Raw genomic sequence first — 22,611 nt, forward strand, 5'->3', positions numbered from 1 at the left:
ACTGAGAGCAGCACTGCCAAAGTGCCAGCATGTGGAGTTGTGTATACGTGGATTATTATGGCCCCATTATCCTGGACTTCATCTGCTTAGAATTAAATGCTTAACTACCACCTTGTCCCAGTAATGGGGCCAGAGTCTTTCCTGGTGACCAGTTCATCGTCCCTTGGGGACTGGAGGCTGGGCCCTATGTGACCTGGAGCGCTAGCTAAAGAATTAATTTTTTGTGGGTCATCAGCCTAGTAAAGCTGGTCATCATCTGTTTCCATCCCTCCCTTATTTCTTTCCTATCCCCCTGATCCCCAGTCATCTCTCCTTCTCATTTGGCTTTCTTTCCCTGCCTCTAATAGGGTGGAGAAAATGTCTCATTGTGAAGCCCTGCTTCAGGGATGGGCTAGCAAGCTCTTTTGACCCGATGGCTTTTACCTGCAGTGCTACCATCATGTGACCCTTTTCCACCTATTCTTAAAAGCTCGCCCCATTTTCTTAAGAGTTAGTGTGCTCTGCCCCCCAAAAGATCCTTTCTCAACAGCCAACCCCAGCTAAGTGAACAATGTGTCTCTGAATATTCTCATAGGAGGTAGCGGGGCTTCTCTTTTGTTTCCCTGATTAATTGCTCCAGTGGACAAGTGCTTTATTCTTAGCATTTGTCTTATAGACGTTCAAATTAGAGGTGTAACCAGGCAGAATTACAGAAACAACTGTCATTGGAAAAATAACGGTTGGTAGATGGTGGCCTGTGTCTAGGGTCCCTGAATGTTCAAAGCCTTGTTCTGATTGGCCACTTGGGCCTCTCTGCACCAGCTCAAAGGGGCAGAGTTGAAGCCTCATCTCAAAGATAAGTGGAGAATACTTCCACCTATTACGTTAAAAATAATTCCAATAATTTTAAACAAGGAAAGGGAAAGCAAATGCCAGGTGAATTTAACGGAGTCCATTCTGCTTTTGCTGAACCTTGGGTTAAAAAAGATCTAGCAAGAAACAAATAATCGCTTCTTCCCACCCCCCTACCCCCACTTGTCCCTGAGCTTGTTGGCCAGACTATCACCACACTTGGAAAAAAAGATTTTTCTTCTGTAAAGTGTTAGCCCCTGGATGCTTATAGCCCAGATCTCTCATGTGGGTCTTTCTGTTGCCTCTGGTGCCACAGAATTAATTGGTCAACAATATTGGAACTAGAATAACTTTTTTAAAAAGCTGTTTATCTTTCCACTTTTATAATCTGGCAGCAGATGAATTTTGGGGACCTTTTAAAAATATTATGTATACTTTGGAGTCGGTGGGGTTGCAGATTGTGCCTTTAGTAATGATGTAAAATAAAATCCCATTAGGGAAGGGAGTAGGGGGAAAATGGGAATTCGACCAATAGTGCCTAAGGGTTAAGAAAAGTTCTCCTGCTCTGCAGACAGGTTTGATTGTCTGCGTATGGAGTTGGTTCTGTTTAACAGTATATTATAGCCACTTCCAGATTAATCCTGTGCTTTCACATTCATTTGCTAACAGCAGCGAGATGCGCCCTGCAGCAGAGAATGAGTTCAAAGTAGCCTAGCCCTATGAATAAGGACAAATTTGTTTAAAGCCTGGACCGTTTTAATGCACGAGAGCCCCCCTCTTCCTCCTTGACATACTCCCCCAGCCAGGCTCTGACTTACCAACACTGAAATGTTTCCAGCTTTTGGGAAGACTCTTCAATCACTTCCAACAATTCCATTTCAGGCTCACCCATGGTTCTGTGCACTCAACCTGTGCCCTTCACTCAACATGACCAGGGGACTGTCACTTGGTAATAAATTACAAATTACTCCTTGAAATTAACCATCTTAAAATAGTACATGACTATCCCCAAATGCTGCAGCCTGTCCTACTGTCACTACTACGCCATTACTGCAATCTTTGGTAAGAAGAGATGCCTACATGGCTATGAAAACCTTTTCTCTGGGCTGTGGTGCTTGAAAACTAGAAGGGGAAATCTTTGCTTTTGTGTATCCTGAGAAGAGCTGAGGCTTCCTTATTCCTATACTGAGCACTGGTTTGGGCTGCCAGCAATGGCTTGTGTGCTGGCTAACAGAGTGTGGGGATAGGAACCCCTGTGGCTCCATTGGTGGGTTGCATTTATCACTTACTCATCTCCTATGTAGAGATTAGGCCAGACTTCGTTGACATGAGTATACTTTGGGCTGCCTTTCCAGAAGAGCCGCTCCAGTTCAAATGTGCCGGGGGTATAGTAGTCTCCATCAGGGTCCACTTTGATTGCTGTGTAGGCACTTCTCTTCATGATGTTCAAACTTGCTGAAGACATCTTGTCCCCAGGGGATTATATGGCGTTGTATACTTGGAATGACAGTAACTAAAATGCAATCATAAAAAGAATAGAAAGCTGGGAGAAGTGTCAAAGCCACTGGGTCCACTCTGGTTAAGCCCCTTCCCCCCCACCCCGCTCCTTTGTGACACTGAGAGCAACATAACCAGTGTGCCTGGATTTGGAGCTGTGTATAAATGGATAGACACCTCTCTGACAGATGCAGCCCCATGACTGGAATTTGTTTGTGCTGCTGGCTCTCTTGAGAGAGGAATTAGAAGTAGCTCATTGGATAAACTTGCTCGCAGTGAAGTCAAATAAAGGGTGGGAATTTCCAAAGCGCTCAGCATTGGCCCAACTCTGCTCCCCTCGGTAGTTTGTGCCCAGGAAAGTCAAGGGTTACAGTTCAGCTGACCTCAAGTGTTTCTGAAAACCGCACCCTCAGGCCCCCAAAGATCCAGTTGAAGGGAATTTTCTCCATCAGATGACATTTTAAAATCAATATGGGACATTTTTCTAAACGATCTGCCCTATGGATTCCTAGTTCACACGGGAATCCATTCGAGGAAGTTCTATGGCCTCTCTGGAGGTCAAACTAAATGATCACAATGGTCCCTTCTGGTAAGACTTGGACTCCAGGTTGTTAGTCATTAGTCTCCACAGGCTGCACCTTTATCTAACATACGGCAAATCAGAGAGTGGCTGAGTTTGTCCCTAAGGCTGGCCTTGGGGTGCCCTTGTTTTACTCTTTCAAACTTTTAACACAGCTCTCCATACTGAACATTTAAATGACTGTTTCCAGACTTGCTAGTTTGCCCGGTTCCTGCAGGGCACTAATAGCCGGTGTGACCAGCTGAACCTGCTCTTCAGCCAGGAGTGCAAGCGTAATTGCCACCTGCATGCTCGGAAAGGCTGCGTACTAAACAAAGGGAGCAATCTTCAGCTAAAGAGGTGCGTTAATTCTCATCTGCGGTCATAGACCGCCCTGTTGTGGGGTGCGACCCAGACCAGCGAGGGGTTGTGTCATTGCCTGCCTGTAACCCTGGATGCCCTAACTGCTTTGCTGCTGTGGCTGACAGCCCAGACACCTACAGCCAGCAGATGAAAGTGTAGAATCCTGAGTGTCTGTATGCTGTGCAATCCCGGTTCAGCGCTCCGATCCCAGCAGTCTGCCTACAACACAACAGCCCCGCTCTAGTTTCCACTGGGTTTAATTATACCTAGCAAGATATAACCCCAACTCCCCCAAGTCCCACATTTTCCCCAAATCTTTGCTCTGCAAAGTCCAACCCTTTTCTGGACCATTCAGAGGGATAATCGGGTTGGTTTGCTCCTTTAAACAGACAATGCCCAGTCACTTCCCACATTAACGGGAGTTAACAATTACTTCCATTCAGCACTGGGTTGGTTTAGATTAAAGGTAAATCAGGTTTATTAACAAAAAGGCATAGGTTAAAGGATGAAATAAAATTAGAAAGAGTTGCAAACAAAAGCAAAAAGATGGTTTCTAATGGCTAAGACTTAACGAGCTACAGCTTTGGTTCAAGATAGATTTCTTACCAATCTTTTGTCCCACAGTCTCCAACCCCTTTTGTTGAAGGACCCATCTTTCTCAGCTTGCAAGAGTTCTGGCCCCTTGTGTCTGTCCAGTGATGGATGCCAAGATGGCTGCTTCTCTTTCCTTATCATCCCAATCTCCTCTTCCTCCCTTACTTTTCACTAGGCCCGTGTCTTCACTAGGAGAAAAGGTGTGTACTTAAAACATTTGTTAGCTAACTCAAGGTGAAATCCAAACGCGGACAAGGCAGTGTGTAGGTTTCACACACACATTAAGGACTAAGGTCTATGCTGCGATAAAAAACCAATGGCAATGAGCCTCAGAGTCCCAAGTACTTGGCCTCGCAGGGCTATAAAATTGCAGTGTCGACATTGGGCTCATGCTGGAGCTCAGGGTATGAGAGCCTCAGTCTCACAGCCTGAGCCCCAGCCCAAGCCTGAATGTCCACACTGCAATTTTATAGCCCCTGCAGCCTGAGTCCCACAAGCCTGAAACAGCTGACTCTGGCCAGCTGTGCTGTGCCACACGTTTTTTTTTTTTTTTTAATTGGAGTGTAGATGTGCCCTGTGAGCCTAGCCTTTAACTTGACCTGCTGACACACATGAAAACTACCAACTGCTTTGTCATTAGGATTTTACCTTCTGGGAAGAACACACCTTTTTCCTGGTGGAGACACACCCTTAGCATATGTTAGCTAATGTGATGTAACTAAACATCTTCAATCCTAACCTAACCTAGCCAAAGCCAAGCAGAAACCTTTCTGTCTGTTGGAAAATTACCTTGAGCCAGATCCTTCCAACACAACAGTGCTGGTTTACACCAGCTGAGAATCTGGCTTTCAGATTCCCACTACTCTCAATCTAGTCTAGTCACATTAAGAAAAAAAAACATTTCAGGGGAAATTCCATGGCAGAGTAATTTCAATCTGGACTACAGTGAGATGGAGCTATTCATGTAGTTAGAGCATGTTTTAAAGAGCAACCTCTTTATTGACCTGGTACATCCCCGGTAGAAGATCAGAGACCGCAGGGAAGAAAATGGCAAGTGGTAAATGTATATTTGAGTCACGTTCAGTCCAAATCGACACAACTGTAGCTTCATACCCATGCTGCCTCCGAGACACTGCATACTACAAAAAGGATGCTCGTGCCATAGATCCAGACAGCATATCATAGGAGGGTTCTTGCAAAGCACACAGAGATTGTAATGCCTCTCTTGTTCTTCTTTCATGGACAGTAAGGTTACCAAAGGCAAAGAGAGCCTTTGTTCTGTGGGTTGCCTGCGGAATGTTACTCTGTGCAGTTGATCTCCATATCAAACCCTGTCTTTAGAAGCTTGAATTCTGGGTTCATCTCGAATTTTCATCTGCTCTTTGCACTTGAAGTCAGGGTTCCTCTCTATGGAGCCAAAATCCTTAGAATATGAGAGTGGGCAAAAGGCAGTAGGTTTGCTCTGATTCTATCCAAAGTGTTCTGAATACAGTTTAATTCTGTTGCTTTGTAGAGATGTGTGCAACCTGAGCCAATCTAGAGTACAGTGGGGTGAGTTGTGCCTCTGAATTTGGGAGCAGCCTGCTTAGTGTCTCTGTGTTTTTGGTTTTCTTGTTCTAAATTATAAGAATTGTAGTTGCAACCTTCCAGCAAAACTATTTGTTTTTCTCTAACTTCTCTATGTGTATGCTGAGATCATAAAACCTGCTTGCTTTCCTCATACAACCAGTAGTCCCCACTGCTGGTCATGAGTCTAAGCAATAGGCAGCAGTGATGGGCAGTTCAGTTGGAAAAGCAGGTTCCTAGCAGAGGGAGGTGGTGGAATAGGACTCCATCTTCCTGAAAGGGTCAGCCTGCCTCCCAGTGGCTAGAAACCCATGCTCCTTGCAGGCAAAGTACCCTGGACTGGCTCCCCCAAACTCCTCTAAATTAGCTACTGGATTTGTTCACTGATATTGGGGGGAGGAGGGGAAGAGGGGAATGGTGCCTATGAAATGTTGCTTTTCCACAGAATTCAACAAAAATGGCTATTTTCTATCAAACCACAAAAGCTCCTTTTTGTTTGGTATGTGTGCACCTTTGTTCAGAAACTGGGCTCATTCTCACTAGCACTGGGATCCAGCTGTGATAGAGATTATGGACACATGGACTATCCAAAGACTATTGCATCAGCTTTATAAAAGTGATATATATCTTTATGGGCTCAGGATTGTATTCCGGGTTCTTGGAGAGCTAAAGAGTTTCCTGCAGGAATTAAAGTAACTGTGGGGAGAGGGGAGATAATGAATGCAAACCCTTACATCCCTATGCAGGTAACAAAGCTCATCTTACTAGGGAAAATTGACTTGCTTGGTCTGGCCTCATTCCAGAGAACAGGAAACCATCTAAAGTGCCCACTCTGATGTAGGGAAAAAGGTCACTCTCACCCAATCCAAAAACTGTCATTAAACTGACCAAGAAGGACAGGCCCTGTGAGAGGCTCTCCGTATAGAAGATGGGGAACATCTGGTAAGCTAGACACGTATATGACCTGTTTATTGTGTTTAGAGAAATTTTTTTTCTGTAATGCTTTTAGTTGATTAAATAGTACATGGTTTTATGGAAGCTGGCTGGTCCCCCCCTAAAGACCTGGGGCCAGGCAGCCCTCAGAAGGTGTTTGGTGATCCTTATGAAGGGGTGAGAGAGCTCAGCTGAGAGGAGTTCCGGGAGGGAGACTGGCTCCTGTGGTAGGCTCTGAAGGGAATGGTGTGTCCTCCTTTCAGCTGTGAGAGGCTCCAGGGGAGAAGTCTCTGGGAGCTGTAGCAGGAGAGGTGGGCAGAGGTATTGCTTTTGGGGCTTGATATTTTTGCCTGAGTTCTATGTTTGAAGAATAAAACGCTGCCTGGAAAGAGGCTTGGACATAGCAGTGACTCCTTCCTGGGAAGGTGGCGAGATACAGCCTGAGACACAGGAAAATGAGGCAGCGGTTAGCCTGAAGCAAGACCAGGTAGGTGGCTGCTGCCCAAGAGAGAAGAGTCCTGCAGGGTGCTGAGCTAAGGCCAGACTGCTGAGGCGATCACAGTGAACTGCAAGGCTCTGCAGCCTAATCTTCCCAGCTGGAGGGAGTGGATCATAGGATCCTGACCTGAGAAAGCTGATGGCTACAGGCCTGAGACTTAAGTGGGGTGCTCTCATAGAGGCAGCAAAGAGGTCAGATGTTTACACACCTTGGAAACTGTGATACCATCTTTCAGCCAAACTTCCTAAAATATATTGTTGTTTGCAGGGCTGGCCGTAGGAGTGTCTCCCGCCACCCCCCGATAGAACACATTTTTGTCTCCTCCCCCACAACACCCAGGGGCAACCAGCTGAGAAGGAAAGGGATAGGGGGAAGGCTGAGCAATGTGCCCCCCACCCCTGCTGCTGCCGATTTGGTGCCCAGGCCTTCTGCCCTGATTGCCCACCCACCTCTTAGACTGGCCCTGGTTGTTTGGCTAAATGGGCTTCTGAGTTTTGTAAGGAAATGTGAGTGCTCACACTTCTGGCGTATCTGCCTTGCACTGTATTTTGCAGAGCTTAGTAGCATGGAGTTCTATTTCTGCACCTTCAGCAATAATTCGTGAGGAGAATTCTTTCTTCTAATGGCTAAAGCACACTCATGCCACCAGTCTGTTTAACACTGGCTGTCTAACGTTCTTTATAGAGACACCAACATAATGTGTTCTAACTGTGTGGGTGAGAGAGGAGTGTTGTGCCTTGCTAGTGGCAGACTCTGAGGATAAAGGACCTATTGCTGGTGCTAGCTGGGAGAATGTTCTCCTTAGCTCAAGTAGAAGAGGCTGGTAATTTTGATGCTGAGGGACTGACGGAGGTTCTAGGCCTGTCTCCCTAAGTGAGGCTGTGTGTGTGAGAGAAAAGTGTCCCTGGTAATTGTATCTGGTGACCACAGAACATGGATTTGTAACTTCGATAGTCTTGCACTTAAAGTGCAGACCTTAAAACTGGATAGTTACATCTGCAAATGATCATCTGTGGTACTGCAACATACTATTTCAGTTTTAAGCTTTGTTAGCACTCTGAAAATGGAACCTCTTCTGAGACACTTTCAGTTCTGCTGGTTGTCTTGGGAAGCCGTATTCCCCCCTGAACTCTCAAGCAAGCTATGCACTTTCATCCCCTGCCAATGCTATCTGCTGCTGGGATAGTTTAATTGAATTACAATACAAGGAAAGATTCGTTGAAACTCCCCTAATAAAATATATATTTCAGATTTGATTCTAAACTTAAGTAGGAAATAATGTAGTTTCAGTTATAAAAAGCTGGCTTCCTGCACAAGCTCTGGAATTGATTCCTGTCAAGTATTTGTTTGGGAGGAAAGGTTAGTGTCAGTCAAAGAACCAAGTCACTCTAATCTGCCCTTTCATTGGCTTCTGTGTGTATGACAGACAGAGCTAAGGGAGGATTGCTCCCCAAATCAACCCCCTGAATTTAGATTAGAGGTTAAAAACTGGTTGGATTTCTTTTCCTTCTCTTGCCCTCGTATATTGCCTCAAATATAAATATGATAAATTATGTCTAAGACAAATCAGAAGTTATGGCAGGGAAAGTCACTTTTTTTTTTTTTTAGAGGGCTCGGTCTATTTTATAAGACAGACTTGGAATGGTGTGTCTCAGCTTTGTTTTTCTCTTCTGTTGACAGTGAATAATAATACTTACCACTTCTATGTCTGTTTTCATCCATAGATTTTTTGGGAAGCACTCTTATTAGATTGTAGGGTTTTTGGGGTGAGGGGCCATCATTTTTTGTGTACAGTGTCATCCTAATCTGTGACTGGAGTGTCGAGATGCCCCTTCAGTAGAATATTAAATAATAGGAATCCCCACTTTACAGAGGAGAAACTAAGATAAGCTCCAGAGAGAAGAAATTTCTATGCCACTGTACCATGTCAGTTCTTTCACGCTGAGCAGTATGCTTTGAGCCCTGTTGGCTATTTACTGGGTGGAGAGTACACTGGACGGGAAACAGGAGACTTGAGTTCTGTTCCCAGCTCTGTCACTGATTCACTGTGTGATTTTGGGCTAGTTATGTCATTTATTTTTAAGGTCAGGCTTGACAAAGCCCTGGCTGGGATGATGTAGTTGGGGATTGGTCCTGCTTTGAGCAGGGGGTTGGACTAGATGACCTCCTGAGGTCCCTTCCAACCCTGATATTCTATGATTCTCCATGTGCCTCTGTTTCCCCAACTGGAAAATGGGTGGGGAGATTGATATGTATTATCTTCCCTTGGAATCTATGGAGGAAAAGTGCCATGGAAGAGTCAAGTATTATAACTTTCTTGTGCTGCTCTCCTGCCCCTTGCCATGCGAGACTCAGACAGATAGCTGTACGTGAAGGGCCTGATCCTCAGAGTTGCTGAGTGCCGTCTATTCCCTTAGGGACAAGCACTGAGTTTCTTAATTAGTAGTTAGTCTTTACTCAGTACCAGCTCTCAGTGGGAGCTGAGGCTGGTGCTCCTTGCATGAGATCAGGCCCGACATAATTTCCCATATTCACCCTGAGTCATTTGCAGGGTTCACCCTTTCTGCAAACCAGGACATAACCATTAGGTTCAAAACCTGTTGCTTCTGAATGACTCTGTGTTAATCTTTAAACTTATGGTCAGACACAGGCTGATAGAAATTCCAGTATCTGCAATTTTATACCCTAATCTTACTTTGCATAAATAAGAGCAAAGTGCACATTATCTAATGAATTTTATTTGTTAAGCATTTGGTTGGAAGGAATATTTCCCCCCTCCCCCCCGGGTTATATGTATATAAATGAAAATATTGTTAGTGATTTCACAAAATGGTAATTCAGAATAATGGAAACTTAATCCTCTTTTCATTAGCAAACCACTTCAGGACATACACTGTGGCAAATTACACTGCATTTTAAGTCTCTCTCAAGTGCTGTGCACTAGAAAAAACATTCAACTATTTTTGCATTGATAGAAGTAATTGTGCAGCTAATTTGGATAAGCAGCATGCATTAGGCTCTGCAAAGGAATCTCTTCTTTATGCTCACTATCCACTCCACAGTTGCCAAATGGAATTGTGGTTTTATCTTTTCTTGTTGCCATTGTTATGGGAAGTCTCCTGGTCTGTAATATTGTGATAGCTGGTCTGTCTGGTGTTTGTTTCAGAGAAGGAGCATGGTCCAGTGGGAGAAGCAGAGGACTGGGGGTCAGAATGTATAGTCTTGTGTCGGCACCTCACTCACTTGTGTGGCCTTGAGCTAGTCCCAAAGGCCAAAATTTCCACAAGTGTCCACTCTGGGTATTCACTTTGGGTATCCAATTTGAGACACCCGTGACCTGATTTTCAGAGGTGCCAAGCAGGTACAGCTCCCACTGAATTGTGGGTGCTCAGCACCTCTGAAAATCAGGTCATGGGTGTCCCAAAATTAGAGGCCTTTCTTGGAAATGATACCCTTAACCTCTGTGTGTGTCAGATGGCCCATGTATAAAGGGGAACAAAACATCCCTGAACTCTGGCGCTCAGATCTGCATGTGAAAGTTGTAGATTTGTGATCTCCAGTAATGACGTGTAGATACCCCACTCTTGTTTTACGTGCCCTGCTGAAGGTTTCTAAAGCACTGTAAGGTCCATGGATACAAGGCATTTTGTAAATGCAAAGTATTATTGTTTCTAAATATTTTGGCTTGACATGCTGTATAAATCTTACTGCTGCATGCCAAGACACCAGACAACTTTGCTCAGTGAGATTTATGTCCAGACATCTATTGTAGAGAGAAAAGGACTGATGCAAGGAAAAAAGAGAATGTGTCCTCTGCTCCCTGCAAGAATCTCAACCAACCCTGTCCCTGTGCAGATGATTCCTCTTCTTTGCCCTTAGATAGCTACAAAGCCCTCTCAAGACTACTCAAGTCTGACATACCCCTTGTTGCCAGTTCTGCCTGTGTTATCTGTGTGAAAGAGTCTAGAGGCCCCAGCTGAGACCAGAGACCAATTGTGCTGGGTGCTGTACAAACACGCAGAGAGAAATGATCATTGTCCCAAAGAAATTAAAATCTAACGAGACAAAAGGCGGGAGGGAAACTGAGGCATGGAGTGGGGAAATGATGATCACACAGCAGTCCAGTGGCAGAGCCAAAAATAGTTCCCAAATCTCCCGACTCATATTCCAATGCTTTACCTACTACCCCACACTGCCTCCCTAGCTGCAAAGAAATCTTCTTTCCCATCTGCCCTTCTATTCTAACTAGTTCCTTAGTCGCTTTAAGGGTCCACAGGCATGCAACCATTTCAGCTTCCCAATCCCTGGCTAAACAGCAAGAATTCCTGCCATTGTCCCCAATTAGGCCATGTCTATGCGACAGCGACTATAGCAGCATAGCTAAGATGCTGTGTCATAACCCTGTTGTGTAGACACAACTCCAGTCTCTATTAGCAACAGTTTTCTAAAGGCTAAAGAGTCATTGGCTCAAAGCAGTAAAGGTGGGTGACTTTTACAGTCACATGTAATAGATGTAGTGGACACCAGAACCTCCCATATGATGCTTGTGGCCTGTAAAGAAGAATGTTTCTTGGTCTAGTGGTCAGAGCTCAGGACCGTGAACTTACACTCCTGAGTTCTAATTCTGGTTTTGCTACTAGCAGCTAAGCTGTCTGACTCTCTTCATAGCTGTAAAATGTGGTTAAGTCTTGCCCACTTCACAAGAGTGTTAGGAGACTTGATTGTTTGTAAGGCACTTTGATTATTAGGATTGTCTTTTTGTCTTGTGTTTGTAGAACAGGTCCATGACTAGGGTTGCTAGGTGCTACAGTAATATAAAACATGCTTATTGTACATTATTTTATTTCCTCCACCTTACTACAGGCTGAAGGGGGAGGGCGGGGGGCGGGGGGGGTTGGCACATTTTTATGAAGAATTGATCAATGAGGGAGTGTGGTATAGAGATAAGATTAGAGCACCTCTTCTTCAAAGTGTAATGGCTCATCCCACAAATGCACTCCCTTGTACCAGCCCTCTGCATAAGGTGAATTTCCCCTCTGTGACTAAATGTCAAGCTATAGAAACATGACGGGAGGTTAGGCCAGTAATGGTGTCTGCCTTTTTCCAGCTGGTCCTTCTCTTTCTGAGACCAGGCCTGGCATGCTGGCAGTTATTTTACAAAGTCTACAGATAGAAAGCAAGTGACTAGATCATGTGCAATGTAGGGATGGGACTAATCAGTCAGTGAAGTCGGGTTGGGGAAGGTCCACGGCGAACTAGTCAGGCTTTCCCTAAATGAGAGCCTGTTCACCTTCCTCGCACAGATAGCCTCATTGACTTGCAAGAGTGAAGACACTTAGGGCTTGTCTTCACTGCAGTGTTAGCTTGGGTTAAAACTTGTTTTGTTTCTAGTAAAAGAAGTTGTGCTTTAAGAAGTTCCAAGCACCTGCAGGTTTCATTGTTCAGCATCTCTGATAGCAAGGCCACTTTTTATCTAGGTACTTAAATATGGATACTGATGCCTAACTTACTTCCCCCCCGTGTGAAAGTGTTGGCTTGACTTCTTAGGATTCTGCAGCCTCAGCGTAACTCCATTTTTGTTTTGGCAATGCCTAGTATGTCTATGTGTGCGCGTGTGTAAAGATCTTCAAAGCACTGTATGAGGGAAAGAAAACAGCAAAACAATTCAGGAGAGCAGACAGGCACCATCTGTCCATTAAGATTATATATTGCTGTCCATCACCATAGTGTCTGGGTGACTTCCATGTAATAGCAATAGCAAAGTCCCTAGTGGACTTCATGGCCAGGACAAAGCCCATGGACCAGCCCCACTGAAATCAGTGGTAAAATTCCCATTGACTTCAATGGAATCAAGATTTCACTCCAGGGTGAGAATTTATTTACTGCCGTTTGTATTTAAGCTGAATGATGAAACGAAGAGAAAACTCAGGAGTTTTGTTGAAACTTTTCCAGGCATGAAATGAGCATTACGATAAATCGTTCATGTCTGTATTTTCTTCTGTAGAGGATTGGAATACTGATTTTTTTCCCCCTGTTCATTGCATATCCTGCCCCATGAAAGACAATTGTAACCGCTGAAGTTTTGCCATCGACTTTGAGTGAAATCCTGGCCCTATCAAACTCCATATATGTGCAACCTGAGGTTTCTTATTTAACTACACTTAACATAAGATCTACACAAAGAAAAAAAAATTGCTGCGAACACTGCATGTGAGAGAGAGAGAGAGAGAAATATCTGAGATCAAGTGATCAGAATGACAAGTTCTCATGTGTACTCAAGAGTATGCAACAGATCTGGATCTAATTTAGCAGTATGACTGTCTACATACTAGTACCCTCTCAGTGCTAAAGGGAAAATAAGCCAAGTTTCTTTCTTTAGAAATAGTGAATGGCAGTGTAGTATGTTCCCTGAATTCCTGGCTAATGTTCTATACTTTCCTTTCCAGGCAGTACTAATAGTAGGGATGTTACCAGTCCATACTTCTGATCTGGGCAGACAAGCACTTACCCTCTTTGAACAATGTCACTACATCTTATTTTGCTAAGCAGAAGGTGGTTACATAGCAGAGAGCTGTCAATTAAGAATTCAGCATATGGACTCTGTGGAGTGCATTGTCTACTTTTGGCTGAGAACGTAAGCAGCGCTTTGCTTTCTAGGTTCAAAGATTGTACTTGTCACAAAGAGCTAACGGTACGTAAATTACAAGAAGAAAAACCCTTTGGGTTAGGTTACTTCCCTAAGTGTACAGAGGGCTGAAAAATGCTGCTCCTGATTATATCGTCCTCATGACACTTTGCTTGACCAACATCCTCAGAGATTTATGCCATCCTCTGTGAGTCTGGCACTTACCGAGCCCTGCAGCAGTTAGGCAAGGAACTGAGGGATGTGTTTGGGATTATTTTTTTTTTTACATCTGATTAAAAAATATTTGAGATTTAGAATTTATTAAAAATCTATCCTGTGGGAGGGGGAAACCTTAACTTTTTTACCCCTCTGAATCCCCTATAAAAACTGTTTTCCTCTACTTCAGCTGGGAGCCGAGAAAGAATGCAGGCAAGGGCTGTAAATACATAACTAATAATCCTAAAATACCCCCATTATATAAAATGAAGGAACTCCTGAGAATATGATCCATATTTATTATCCCCTCCAACCTTCACCAGAAATTGTCATTTTGTTCAGCCTCTTTTATCACCCAGATGTCCTTACATTTAAAGGATTTTGGGGCTGTAACATAGTTCATTTTATGCAGTTGTCTTTAAACAATTTCAAGCCAGACAGAGTTGTAGCCTCTGTGTAATTATTTCCCAAACCCTCCTGCTGTGTACATTCCGAACTAACCAGCTATTTCAATGAATCTCTAAACCTCTGATGCCTTTTTAAAAAATACATTTTGCCCTCATTCTTTGTTGGTTAATTTAAAACAGGTTAAGTTGGGGGCTCCACTGAATACCTTGAGTGCCCAAGAAACTTAAAACCTCATTCTCATTTCATAAAATCTGTAACTGAATTGGAAAAGTCAGATTTTAAACTGGTGGAGCAGGGATCATCAGAGAATGAACAAAATTTTCAGGTGGGGGAATATCTGATTTTAGGGGGATGTCACAAAAAAATTAACCTGTAAAACTGAAGCTGGATTTTCTCTGCTATCTTTTTAATCTAATTTCAACCCAGATTTAAAGGGGATTTGTGTCATAAACATTTATTTTAGCTAATTTTCCTTTTATAAGTCTCCTCATACTAGGATTTTTAAGAGAAACTGGCCCTATATTCTTCCAAAAATTGATTCTAAACTTTTTCATGCCTTTGTTTATAACAATTTTATGAAGCCATCAGTTACCTTGGAAGATTTCCCAGCTCTCAATCCGTGCCATGACTTGCTGAGCTAGTTTTTAAAAGGAAGAGTGGTAGCATAGGAAACATAATTCAAAGTGGATTTTGGTTAGGCTTACCTGTAAGTTTAGGCAGGCACCGTAGGTAGCTTGGCTCTATGAAGTGTGGCAGGACGACACAGAAAATCTTACCGACTTTGAAACTAGAATCTATATTTAGGGTAGGATTTGCTGACTCTGACCTTGTGTGCTACCCAGTCCATGGGGAGAATCTTTATATCTGCTTGTAAAACTATTCCCTGATGTGACCCGAACCTTAAACCTGCCATTTAGTCATAGTCTGTGATCAGTCACAGCATGAGTAAAATAATGTGACGTCTGCACGTTGGCTATAATAATAAACAAGAAGGTCTCTTTTACCTTTCCATTACCCTCTTGGTCCTGATGCTAAGTTTACTCATGGTTTTGTTAGAAGCAATTAACAGGTGTTTGTAGACACAGTGCCTCTGGTGGCTTTATGCCTTCAAGATAACGGACCACAGGAGCAGAGGTGGCCTTAGACCCATGCAGCCACACAGGGCTCCAGGCTCTCAAGTGTGTGCATGTGGTGAATAGCTCCTGGCTTGTTAAAGAGATTTTCCTCATTAGGTGTTCTGTCTCACTCCAGCACTGACACCCACAGCAGATATCCAATTCCTTAAGGACCATTCCCTGCTTGGAAAGATGAGCATCAGCTCCACTTGCTACCTTCCCAGTCCATGTGGACAGGAGTCAGAAAGTCTCTCAAACAGGCTGCACAGGCAGGGGCAAAGGGAAAAGGGTGTTGTGGGGGCTATGGGACAAGCAGGAAATTATAATGAGAGATTGCGTTGGATGTTACTTAGCACAAGACCAAGCCAGGGCCTGCCCATACTTCAGTGCCTTCTTATCACCCAGGTACAGAATAGTTGCAAGTCAGTATTTCAGAGGGAGTGATGGACAGGACTTGTGGACTTAACTTGTCTCATCACCCAAACCCACACTTCAGCCCCTATCTTTATCCTTCTGCAGGAAAAAGTGCCCTTGAAAATTACATTAAAAACTGTATTGAATTGATTGTGGTACTTTTGGAAATTTTAGCCAAGTTCCATTTTCAAAAGCATTCAAGTCCCAAGTGAGGAGCTGTGATAAATGAAGGAGGAGGCGGGGAGCTCCCTTTCATGGACAGCCAATAGCTATAAAAGTCCTCTTAGTAGCTGTTCTCTAATTGCTCTACCTGTAAAGGGTTAAAAAGTCTCGCTGTGATGCATAGGTAAAAGGAAGTGAGTGGGCACCTGGCTAAAAGAGCCAATGGGAAGGCTAGAACTTTTAAAAATTGAAACAAGACTCCCCTTTTGTCTGTCTGTGGTTGTTCTCCTGGAGAGTGGGGACAGGGTGGAGTTATGCTGTGAGAAACTTGGGCCAGGTATGAAAAAACATCAGTATCATACCTAGAAACTACTCATCTAAAACCCCAGATATGTAAGTAGATCAGGAAATGTCTAGGAAGATGCGATTAGGTTTCTCTCTTTTTATTTCTTTATGGCTTGTGGACTCCTCTGTACTAACCCCAAATGCTTTTGTTTTGCATGTAACCTTTAAGATAGACCTCAAGAAAGCTATTCTTGATGCTTAGTCCTTGTAGTTGTTTTTTTTTAAATCTAGCAAAAGCCTAAGTTCCCAGATGTATTTTTTTTATTAATAAAATTTACCTTTTTAAAGAACATAATTGGATTTTTGTGTCTTAAGAGGTTTGTGCACAAATTGTTTAATTAGCTGGTGGTAACAGCTGATTTCTCTTTTTTTTCTTCTCTTTCTCAGCTCCCCCCCAGAGAGGGAGTGAAAGGGCTTGAGGGTACCCCACAGGAAGGAATTCCCAAGTGCGCCTTCCTGGGTTCTCAAAGGGGTTCTGCACTTGGATGATGGCAGCATCTACCAATCCAAGGTCAGAGAAAAGCTGTAACCTTGGGAGTTTAATACAAGCCTGGTGTGGCAAATCTTAATTTTTAGAATCCTTGTGGGCCCCCACTTTCTGCAGTCGAAGTGCCAGACTGGGGAGTCAGCCTTGACAGGAGCCTACATCCCATTGATATTTTTTTCAGTGAGACGAAGGATATGTTTACATTGCAGTTACGGAGTTTACACTGCAGCATGAGTTGTAGCCATTCCTGAGCTAGCTTTAATCCTTAGTTTTAAGCTGCAGCAGCAAGGAGTTCAGTGCGGGCTAGCTGCCATGGGTCCAGGTGGGTTTGTACGGCACCGCAGCCAGTACTGCCTCAGCTTTGCTGCTCTTGGCAGCCTAGCTAGCTAGACTGAAGCTATCTTGGGTAAACCTACGCATACTACAGTCACCTACCCCATGATTGCAGGGCAGACAGACCCTTGATTTCACAGAGGGAGGGAGGGGGGGAGCAAATGAATCCAAAACAAATCTGGTCTATTTCTTGTTTTGATCCACTCCATCTAACTTTTACATCTTTGGCTGGCAGCAGACGGTGCAGTAGGACTGCTAGCCATCCTCATCTCCTGGCTGCTCGGCAGAAGATGGTGCAGTAGGACTGCTAGCCATCCTCATCTCCTGGCTGCTCACCAGAAGACAGTGCAATACGACTGCCGGCAGGATTAAAGAGAATGACCTGGTTGCATCACTCCTATTTCAGTCTCTGCACCCATGTCTGCCCAGGCGCTCCTGACCGACCTTACCGAGGCGGCCAAGAGCACCTAGGACATGATGACGATGGTTATCAGGCCTTTTGCACCATCCTGCTGCCACAAGGCAATGAGCTGCTGCTCTGTAGCTATGCACTACCGCGTCAGCCAGCACCCAGGAGACGTACGGTGACAGTGAGCTGAGCGGGCTCCATGCTTGCCGTGCTATGGTGTCTGCACAGGTAACCCAGGAAAAAAGGAGCAAAACGATTGTCTGCCGTTGCTTTCATGAAAGGAGGGAGGGCCTGACGGCATGTACCCAGAACCACCCGCGACAATGTTTTTGCCCCATTAGGCATTGGGATCTCAACCCAGAATTCCAATGGGCGGCAGAGACTGCGGGAACTGTGGGATAGCTACCCACAGTGCAACGCTCCGGAAGTCGATGCTAGCCTCAGTACTGTGGAAGCACTTTGCCAAGTTAATGGACTTAATACACTTACAGCATTTTGTGTGTGCACACACACAATTGACTATATAAAAATGATTTATAAAAGAACGACTTCTATAAATTCGACCTAATTTCATAGTGTAGACATACCCTTAGATTCCGAAGTAATTTAAGTGCTTTCGAAAACATTATCCCATATCCCTCTCCTCCACCCTTCCTGTGCCTTCTTTCTAGATTACTAAAGCCCTTTGGGGAGGGAATGGGTCTTTGCATACTTCTATCTAGCACACTGCCTAGCACAATGGGACCACAATGTTGACTCTCACCTTTGGTTACTATTGCAGTAATAGTTTCTGTTTGAGTTGTGGGCGATGGATCTATTCCTGTTTTATCTAAGCAGGTTATTCAAGCTTAGTTGTTATACAATAGAGCAATTAAGCTTCTTGTCCAATTATTCAGATAGTTGGCTTTAAAATACAAAAGATTTTAGATGTTAGAAACCTGCTAAGCCTTCCAAGTTACCTCAGAAGGTAGTAGAAAAAATTAATTCCCTTCTGGGGAGAAGGCAATATATCTCATGTGACAGAAACTGCTGCTCTGGTCATTTTATTTTTATCCTGGCGACCAACCCAGCATGGGGGAATGGAGGTAAAGTGATATAGCAGTGCTCATTAGAATAGGTTATGTAATGTGGGTACTGTATAATCTATGGGTGGTGGAATGTTTCCATTCTTAAACTGTCACTCAGCAAATTTGCCCTTTTGCTGTCAGAGTGATGGTCTGACAAAGTTTTGAGATATAATTTTTTTTCTTTAGGGTCAAGAGCATTAAACTGAAATAGATGTATTTATTTGTCTCCCTGGCTGTCGGAACAATACAAGCTCTTGCTGCAATTCGCTAGAATTGAAATAAGTGCTTGGAAGTGGATTTTAACTCCCAGAAACCTAGGTTCTATTTTGGGGTCCAATTGTGTGTGTGCTTGTTAGTTTTATTTTTTTATCAACAACTTTTGTGGAGAATATTTTCAGAAGTGAATAGTGATTTCAGACTGAAAGAGCATTAAGGGACAATCTGATTTTTTTATTTTTATTTTTTAGGAAGTGCTGAGCACCCACTCTCTGAAAATCAGGTCCTTTTAAAGTATCCCAGTTAGGAACCCAGAAGCTGAGATACCCCAGGTCACTAGTTACTTTTGAACTAGTCTTTGCCAGACTGTCCAAGTGACATTCTAAACCACACACCCTGCTTTATCATTACAGATTTAGCCCTGTACGTAGCCAATATTTCCTTATTGTCACATGCAGGTATCTGAAGCCCAAAAAACTCAAACCGGAAATTAGGCACATTTTTATCAAGAAGGTGATTAACTAGGGGAACAAACTATCAAGAGAATGGTGGGATTTTGCATCTCTTGATGCTTTCAGATCAAGACTGGATGCCTTGCTGGAAAAGATGCTTTAGTCAACCACAAGTTATTGGGCTCAATACAGGGGTAATGGCCTGTGTGATACAGGAGGTCAGGCTAGATCTAATGCTCCGTTCTGGTCTTACTTCGTTTCATAGACTTTTTCTCTCCATGAAAAAGCTGGTACTTGGACACATTGACATTCCTAACCAGGTCAGCTCTAGTACCCCAAACACTAATAATAGGAAGTGTTGCATAATGTATTTATCATTTTTATTATGATCGTGTCAAGGAGCCCACTCAATAAATGATGCCCTATTATGCTAGGCGCTGTACAAACTACAATAAAAGACCGTCCTTGCCTTGACGAGCATTCAGTCTAAATAGAGAAGAGAGAGAAAGATATGGGGAAAGAGAGAGAACATATAAGCAGAGGGAACAGTGCAATTGCAGCAAATGTCCTGTCAGTTCTGTAATTTTTGTTTGTTTGTTTTAAATTCTTTAAGTGACGGGGGATTAACTAGATTGAAAGACTAAGGAAGAGAGGGGGGCCAGAGAGGGAAGGAGGAATTGGTGCAATTTTATACCCTAATCTTACTTTGTCCATCAGTCCTAGCTTGAACTGCTTTCTGCAGCTGCTGTGCTGGCCTCCTAACCTCCAAAGAGTAGAATGATGATGGTCCCTCTTACCATCTTACATTATACACCTACCCAATGCCAATAATTTTTTTTCATGCTACCTCCACTAAGATCTGCTTCAATTTACATTATGAATTATCACTTGTATTGGGTTCCTAATATCTGTGTAAATGTAATCTCTGGATCTGTTTAACATAGGCTCCATGGAAGGAAATCATTTCCCCATTGAAGTCACTGGGAGTTTTGCCTCTTACTTCTGGCTTTACATCCCATGTGTCCAGGCTTTGAGATCTGGAAGAGGAAGAATGGAGTTGACATAGTCTGTATTAGCGGCAAAGAGTTCTGTAAAAAGAAAAGGAGTACTTGTGGCACCTTAGAGACTAACCAATTTATTTGAGCATGAGCTTTCGTGAGCTACAGCTCACTTCATCGGATGCATGCCGTGGACCTTATAGGCCAACAGACATATTGGAGCATAAGCTTTTGTGGGTGAATACCCACTTCATCGGATGTATTGTTCTCCTCTGTGTCTTTACACATCTGGAAGTGAGTGTTGTATTGCCTGAGCTCAGAGGGCCTCACTGTTTGCTCCACTCTTTGGCCATGATCTCAGTCATGTCTTTGGAGATGAGGCTCTTTTGAAATAGCAGCCAACAATGTACAATTTTAATGCATATTTTTTTAACTTAGTACCTTAGTAAAAGCTGAAATGTGACAAAATTCTTAGAAGCACTCAGTTTCCCCCCATAAATCAACTGGGCTAAGGAAGACAGGAGGGAGGAAAACCACCGTGATATTTTGGCCAGACCACACCGGAGGTATAGTTGGAAAAATCTGGCATTTTGAAAGTTTAATATTTAATTTTAAAAATGAAAGCTTTGAATAAGGTTCCGGTTGAAATGATTTCTTTCCTCCTAACTGGAAGATTTCCTTTTTATTACAAAATATGCTGTTATTTGGAGAAGTAGGGTTTTAAACAATTGTATGGGAAGACTACATATATAATTATATAAGATTATCCTAATGAAAGTTTGCAGCTGCACTGCAATGCTAATAGCATGCAGGAACCATTACGCTTTGAGTTGTTTTGGCAAAAGTTAAGAAACTTTATATATACATACTTTTTTTTTTAAAGTTAACCATTAAGCAAATCCAGATGGTCTCCTTTTGCACAGACAAGCAGTCTTTAAACTAGACATAAGCTATGGCACAGCTACGGCTTTTTTGATTTTTGCAGATTGAGACCATCACATTCAAAAACAAATGGCCCAGCTCTACAAAATGTTGAGTGCCTTTGACACTCATTAAAGTCAACTAAAGCAGGCACAGTGATGCCTAGAATTTGTATGACAATATTGTACATGTATAAGGACATGGCTTGATTATTTGTATGGAGGTATTCCCAATCAGAGATCATTATGCTATAGGCTATATATAGGTATAACAAAAAGACAGTCCCTGCTCTACATTACTTGCAATCTAAATTTTCATTTGTTCCTTCTCTCCCCCATTGTAACCACTACCAAATAATTCATTTTTATTAAAAAAATATTCAGCCCTTTAGTTGTCTAATATGTTATTTCTTTCAAAGGTTGATGAGAGAGAGAGGATGAAGGTTAGCACCAAGAAGGCCTCACTGCTGAAGTCCTACAGTGCTTGCCTGTGAGCTGCGGTGTACCTGGCATGCTCCTGGCACTCTAAGGGGTTGGGGTATAGAGCAGTAATTACAATAGTCTAACACAATGATAGAAACTTGTAATAAAGATCTTTCTCTAAGGAGGGTCAAGTTATTATCCCAATGAGAAATGGGTGACATAAGAGACATGATAGGTATATGCCTTTTATGAAGGTAGAAATCAAAATTGTGTTGAATCAAGAAAATGAAAATACTGACGAAGGCAAAGCAGGTGTGACTAACTTCCTTAACAGACAATATATCTAGGTGTTTGTTGAAACATAATGTGTATATATGCATTGTTAGATACTTGTTAAATGGTTTGATTAGATATTTATTGGAAATTTCATCATTATGATCATAATTTTAAGTGTAAATTAAAAACAAAACAAACAAACCCATAATCTTCTAAAGGGGAGATTAAATGAAAGGTCCTGCAAAAAAAATTAATTTTCTGAGCCATGCAGGAGGTGCATGCAGATTTCTGTTAGTTGAATGGCTCCTCAGAGATAAATAATCTGCATTCGTTTCTTACAGCTGGGAACTGACTGGCAAATAGTGCTCCTAATCTTAGTATTGTTGAAGCCTTGTACAAAAGTACTCATTCCCTCTCTTGTTACATGAGATACAAGGTGGGTGAGGTAATATCTTTTACTGGACAAGCTTCTCTTGTTACATTGCTTTTTTCAGCCAGTCATGAGCCAAACGTTGTTTATAGCTATAGGTATTGTTTATTCAAGTAACATAACAGACAGAAAGCTGATATAGTTTTATGAGCTTCTCGTCAACTTCTGATATTATCACAAAGGTATTTTATATGTTCCATTCTATTTGGCCCTGGTGAGGCCTCAGCTGGAGTACAGTGTCCAATTCTGTATGCCACACTTTAAGAAAGATGTTAATAATGGGAGATTCAATCATTAGAAACATAGATAGCTGGAAGAAAAGGAGTACCCCTTCCAACCCCTCAGACAGAGACAAACACCTACAAGATCTCTATCAAGCATTCTTACAACTACAATACCCACCTGCTGAAGTGAAGAAACAGATTGACAGAGCCAGAAGAGTACCCAGAAGTCACCTACTACAGGACAGGCCT

At 42.9% G+C, this 22,611-nt stretch overlaps 1 protein-coding gene across 1 annotated transcript in view; it reads right to left on the reverse strand.

Moving 5' to 3' along the window:
• The window catches only part of DUSP29 (dual specificity phosphatase 29), a 44,614-nt gene that overhangs the window by 18,005 nt on the left and 3,998 nt on the right, over nucleotides 1-22,611 (reverse strand). Inside the window, exon 2 of the mRNA XM_073354902.1 lies at nucleotides 2,121-2,344. Coding sequence (XP_073211003.1) covers nucleotides 2,121-2,296 — 176 coding nt within the window. The 5' untranslated portion in view covers nucleotides 2,297-2,344. The remainder of the gene's footprint in view (nucleotides 1-2,120; nucleotides 2,345-22,611) is intronic.

This window comes from Lepidochelys kempii, chromosome 7 (assembly GCF_965140265.1).
Source record: "Lepidochelys kempii isolate rLepKem1 chromosome 7, rLepKem1.hap2, whole genome shotgun sequence".
In the NCBI taxonomy this organism is placed as follows: domain Eukaryota; kingdom Metazoa; phylum Chordata; order Testudines; family Cheloniidae; genus Lepidochelys; species Lepidochelys kempii.